Source organism: Mus caroli, chromosome 18 (genome assembly GCF_900094665.2).
Source record: "Mus caroli chromosome 18, CAROLI_EIJ_v1.1, whole genome shotgun sequence".
Classification (NCBI taxonomy): domain Eukaryota; kingdom Metazoa; phylum Chordata; class Mammalia; order Rodentia; family Muridae; genus Mus; species Mus caroli.
In genome coordinates, this window is record NC_034587.1 from 17,209,980 (window position 1) to 17,216,234 (window position 6,255).

A 6,255-nucleotide genomic window follows, 5' to 3' on the forward strand; every position below is an offset into this window, starting at 1 on the left:
ATTCTCTATGTCTTTTGAGTAGGTTCTGCCGATCTTGCATTGCGACCAGTATAAAGAACAATAATAAATGGACATGTCCATACTGCCGGGCATACCTTCCTTCAGAGGGAGTGCCCGCAACTGACATAGCCAAGAGGATGAAGTCAGAATACCAGAACTGCGCCGAGTGTGGGACTCTGGTGAGTGACACAGCCGTGTTCATGATTACAAGCAAAGGTCTCCAGGGAAACCTATCTTTCCACCTTCTCCATCTCTCTAGCTCCCTCCTGTGATTTGGGGACAGTTTCTCATTCTGTAGCCCAGGGTGGAGGTAAACTTGCTGTCTCCTGCCTCTGCTTTGGAAGAGTCAGGATTGCATACACCCACCACCACATCAACACCTTTAGTATTTGTGTGTGTGCAGCACTAGAGATTGAACCCGCATGCTGGATGAGTGTTGTACCAGCAAACCAGAGTCCCAGCTCTCATTTTTCAGAGTCATTAAGTTCCCTGTGCTAGCTATGAACGTATTCTGTAGCCCCACCAGCCTTTTAAGTATCCTTTTTGAAACTTGGAAGTCTTACTTCATTCATCTATTTTCCTACCACCACCCAGAGCTGGGAAGATAACATTTTTAATATGGAATTTTAAAAAAGGAAAGCTATGTACGTTAGTTCACCCCTTTAATCTCAGCACGCTGCATGTTCAAAGTTGGCTCAGTCTCCAAGGCAAGTTCCAGACCAGCCTGGACTGTATAATAATACTTTGTCTCAGAACAACAAATGCCCCAAACAAAAAGTCAACCCTCACATGGTTACTCTTTCCCTTTGCCTCAGAGCCTGGAAACCAACTAGATATTGTTGCCCTTACCCCTGGCCCTTAAGGAATTATGGGAGCAGGATGATGCTTAAATGGCTCTCATCTTCCCAGCTCCCCATCCCTGCCCAGTGACCGATTTGGTTTGGTTACCTGGACCTCCTCTTGCCAGGGTCCTTTTCTCCTGTTAGGCTCCTTCCCGTTACTGTTACTGTCTTTCCCCGTGAGCTGAATGGACACGCCCCTTATGTCAGCCCCTGCCAGGGCTTTGAGGCAAGGACACACAGGGAGCGTGTCATCTCTGTAACCTTGTGCCCAACAGTTCTCCAATGAGGCCTGGATAGAGTTACAAATATTTATATTTATACATGTAAGAATAATTTATCATGGACTCCTGACCAGAATTTGTACATAACCTTCAGGGATAAGCATCCTGATATCCAACACTAATTCTGTCTCTTCCTGTTTCTGATTTGGCACAAGTTATTTATTTTTAATGATTTATTTTGTGTGTGGTGAGGCACACATGGACAACCTCACTATGACTGTCTATCCAAAACAGCATCCTCTCAAACCCTGGATGAGGTCCCCCATCAGACTCTCTTCTCTGTCTGCTGTCTGATCAGTCACAGGATTTTGCTTGTTTGGGGAACTCTGTGCCAGTCTTTTGCTTTCTAGGCTACCCTTCTGTGCAGGAATGGTGCCTGAAACAAGTTGCAGCCTGTCATATTTTGCTGTTCAGGCTGGCTGCTCTCCTCCTTGCAGCCTGGCTTTACTATTCTGAGTTTCTCTCAGAGGAACTTCTTAGCTACCTGTTCTCATGTCTTGGTTCCTCTGTTGAATTATCTGCAGCATTAGAATAGGCAAGAGGCTCGTTGTCCACCATCTCTGCAACAGTACCTTATATAATGTATGTGTGTCTAGACTATAAGTTTGTCAATTTGTCAATGTACAATCCCCAGGTTGGTGACTTTTCTAAGAAAAGCTTATTTTTCTTGAACAAAATGTCTTAGCCTAGTCTAGCCTGGAACTTGTCATCCTCCTGCTTCAGCATCCCAGGTACTGAGGATTATGTGTGTACCACCACATGTACTTAGAGCTAAGTCTTTCTTTCTTTTCACATACCCCCCCCCCTTTTTTTTTTTGAGATAGATGGTCTCACCCTGTAGGCCTGTGTGACCTGGAACTCACTATGTAGATCAAGTTGGCAGAGATCGCTTGCCTCTCTCTGCCTTTCAAGTGCCGGGATTAAAGGTGTACACCATAATGTTCCTGGCTATTTCCATCACTTGGTAGAGTTTTTGAAGCTGAACTTCCAGCGGAGGTTTAGGCAGAATGAGGAGGCAGTGTAGGCTGGCGTAGGCTGGCTGTGGGCTGCCACCTAGCTGCAGCTGTGAGAAGTTTTCTCCAGCAGATCTTACCAGCATCTCTGAGCCCAGTGTACACTGTGCTATCAACAGAGCCCTTGGGGTGTGTGCAGACAAGCAAGGGCTCCTTATCCTGCCCTGATGAAGATGGACAAGAGCAGTGGCTTATGTTAGCCAAGAAGGCCCTATGAAGTATGCCGTGTGTTGTGAAGTCATACAACACTGCTGGTCATGTCACACATCAGTGGCATTTACTACTTCACTTAATGTGTGAGAAGTTTCCTTTAGTTTATGATGGACACATGCAAAATGTGTATTCAATTTTCATCTCCATTTCTTTTCATCTTTCGTAATGCTTTTCTTCTTTTCTTATTCTTACTTTTTCTCTTCACCTAGATTTGTCTCTTTCCCATAAAACCTATTTGCATAGCAGTATGCAAAACAGCCTTTTTTAGAAAACAGCATGCTTTTCAGAAGGAACAAATTTAAAAGCTCAACATTCAGTTTCTGAAGTGTTAGGAGATTTTAAGCACAGTATTTATCATTATATTAATTGTTGTTGTTATAACTATATTATTACTTTTTGATTTTTCAAGGCAGGATTTCTCCAGGTGTCTCTCTGGCTGTCCTGAAACTCGATCTGTAGACCTGGCTGACCTCAATCTTAGAGATCTGTCTGAATGCTGGGCCACCACCAAAGTATAGGCATTATTCTTGATAAGGCCTGTACTTTGTGACTATTTTGTGAAAAAAATAATCCAATATATTAACTCTCCCAGTGTAATCTGATTTGAAAGTTGTGAATCTGAGTTACATAAAGGTCCTTGCCAACCCGAGTTTTATCTTGAATCTGCTTTGTGTAGGTTTGCCTCAGTGACATGAGGGCGCACATAAGGACCTGTGAGAAGTACATCGATAAATATGGCCCGCTGCAAGAACCTGGCGACACCACAGCAAGGTTTGTTTGAATGCAGTAGAATGCCATGCTAAATTCAATGTATCAGTGAAGAATTTAAGCACTTGGGAGGCTGAAGCAGGAGTTGTGACTCTGAGGCCATCCTGGGCCACAGAGTGAGGTACTCCTATGTGAAGCCACTCAAAATCAGACATTTCTTTTTGAATAGTGGGTGATTTCAGTACCTAACTCTTGTCTTTATTTTTTTTTTTAATATTTGTGTGTATGTATCTGTACCTGAGTGTATGTCTGCACCATGTGGGGACAAGATCCTGTAGAGGTCAGAGACTGTTAAATGCCCTGGAACTGGAGTTACAAGCAGTTGTGAGCCCCCATGTGGGTGCTGGGAACTGAACCTGGGTGCTCTGCAAGAGCAGCAGTTACTTTTAAGCACTGAGCCACCTCTCCAGCCTTGAATTTATACTTCTTAACCTAGAGATCCAAAGGGTCACTCTCATCTTCTTACTTTACCTGAAATTGCCCTGCTAAGACACCTGATGTTGCATTTGCTTTACAAATGGTGCCATAAATTTTAAATTGAGTATTTTTTCTGTAAACAGAGAATAGAGAGTCTGCTAGGTTGACCAGTAGGGAGGAAGGAAGGCTAAAAAATATAGGTTGAGAAAATATGGCTTTGACTGCAAATTGATGGAGTTTATGAAAAATTTAAAATACATAGAAACTGACTTAAATTCTAATTTCTTTTGCTTGTTAAATTATAACAAAGAATTTTAAAGCTAAGCTTAGTAGCACATGACTATAATTTCAGTATGCAGGAAACCAAGGTAGAAGGATTGCTGAAACAAGGGTAGTTTATGCTACGTAGTAACTTTGAGGATAGTTTGAATAACACAAGGAGATTAAAACAAACAGAACCCCAGCCCAGTACCAAGACATATGCCTATAGTCACAACATTCCAGGAGGCTGAAGCAGATGGATTGCAGAGAGCTTGGGGAAAGCCTGAGCTACATAGCAGGATTCTTGTCTTAAAACAGTCAGAAAAGCAAGCCAGAGGTGGTGGTGCACAGCCATAATCCTGGCACTTAGGAGCTAGAAGCAGGAGGACCGAGCTAGGCAAGCCTGGGCTATGTAGTGAGAACCTCCCCCTCACAAAACAGGAACTAACCTAGCTATGGTCTATGCAACTGTTTTCTTTTTGAAATTTCTAATTAGGAGGTCACTCTAGCTGACAACTATAAAGTGATTGTAATTCTGTTGTAATTCTGTGCTATTTCCAGATGTGTATGTCCATTTTGTCAGCGGGAACTGGATGAAGACTGCTTGCTGGATCATTGCATTATCCACCACAGATCAGAAAGGAGGCCCGTGGTAATGATTCTTGGGTTTTTTTTTTTTTTTTTTTTTTTTTTTTTTTTTGGTTTTTTGGGTTTTTTTTTTTTTTTTTTTTTTAGCCCAGGCTGGCCTCGAACTCAAATCCGTCTGCCTCTGCCTCCCAAGTGCTGGGGTTAAAGGTGTGCACCACCATGCCCGGCTTTGGTTTTTTTTTTCTTTTTTTCTGAGACAGGGTTTCTTCTGTATAGTCCTGGCTCTCCTGGAACTCACTTTGTAGACCAGGCTGGCCTCGAACTCAGAAATCCACCTGTCTCTGCCTCCCAAGTGCTGGGATTAAAGGTGTGCGCTACCACCGCCCGGCAATGATTCTTATTTACTGCCTGTCTGTCTGTCTGTTTGTGTACAGCGTCTGAATTAAAGATACATTATAAACCGCATTGTGGCTTAGTGCCTGTAATCTCAGCACTTGAGAAGTGATGAAGGATAGATGCTGTAGGTTTGAGGCCAATCCAGGCTAAACAGAGTTCTATGCTAGCTTGGGTTACAGAATTAGAACTGTATCTGCTCCTCCCCCAAAGAAATTAGAAATCCTACTTACTTATTTTCTAGTTTTTAAGGTTACTACATTTATTTATCATACACCGTTCACATGTAGGGATGAGGGAACATTTGGCACAACTGGTGCCCCTCTGAACTTTTCACCAGCTCCAAGAAACTCTTTGATAATGTGTGGCTGGGCATGATGGTTCATGCCTTTGGAAGGGAAAAGCACGTGGACCCTTGTGAGTTTAAGACTAGCCTGGACTACAATAGTGATATTCAGACCAGGTCGGTCTACAACAGTGAGACTCCATACATTGTTTATTATTACTAATTAATTTATTTATTTTAATTCTTAAGAATAAGATAGCCAGGCAGTGGTGACACGTGCACTTGGGAGGCAGAGGCAGAGGTAGATCTCCAAGCTTGAGGCTAGCCTGATCTACAGAGCACATTCAGAGGACATTGAGGGCTACCCAGAGAAACCCTGTCTCGAAAAACTAGAGTCAGGGCGGTGAGATACTCAGATGAGAGAGAAATGTATAGAATCTAGCTGTGTAGCCCTAGATGACCTTGAACAATTTTCTTTGTAGACCAGGTCTTGAACTCAGAGAGATCTTCCATATTAAGATTTAAAGCCAAACAGAGTAGTAGATAACTTTAGCCACAGAGAATTCAAAGCTAGCCTGAGCTACATGAGAAACAAAACAAAACAGTGCTGGGGAAATGTCTTAGTCACTAGAATGCTTGCTCAAACAGGAAGGCCTGAGTTCTGATCCCCAGTGCTCCCTTAAAACCTGTATGTGATTCATCTGTAGCCCCAGGACTAGGAGAACAGAGATGGTAGATTCCTAGGACTTGCTGGCCAGACAGCTAGCCTAGACTAAATGCTTAGCGAAATGCTTAGCTAAATGCTTGAACACTTAGACTTTATCATCCATTCTTTATAGAATGGATTCAGCTAAATATCTACTTTTGGAAAGTTTCAATTAAAAATAAACAGCAAGAACTTCTTATGGTCTATGAACTAAAATATAATTCTGGATATTGAAAAATAATAAACATAACTAAGGATGTAAAATATTCAAACAAGTGTAAATTGAATAAAAGCCAAAAAATTTAAAACAAAATAAAATAAAATAACAAATGGGAGCCCGGTGTGGTGGCACACGCCTTTAATCCCAGCACTTGGGAGGCAGAGGCAGTTGGATTTCTGAGTTCGAGGCCAGCCTGGTCTACAGAGTGAGTTCCAGGACAGCCAGGGCTACACAGAGAAACCCTGTCTCGAAAAACAAAACAAAGCC

The 6,255-nt window shown here is 42.5% G+C and overlaps 1 protein-coding gene across 4 annotated transcripts in view; it reads left to right on the plus strand.

Annotated features, from left to right (window-relative positions):
• The window catches only part of Rnf125 (ring finger protein 125), a 46,633-nt gene that overhangs the window by 30,272 nt on the left and 10,106 nt on the right, over positions 1-6,255 (plus strand). For all 4 annotated transcript variants that reach the window (XM_029471961.1, XM_029471959.1, XM_021150687.2 and 1 more), the window contains exons 2-4: positions 23-179; positions 3,026-3,120; positions 4,357-4,447. In XM_029471961.1, coding sequence (XP_029327821.1) covers positions 138-179; positions 3,026-3,120; positions 4,357-4,447 — 228 coding nt within the window. In that variant the 5' untranslated portion in view covers positions 23-137. The remainder of the gene's footprint in view (positions 1-22; positions 180-3,025; positions 3,121-4,356; positions 4,448-6,255) is intronic.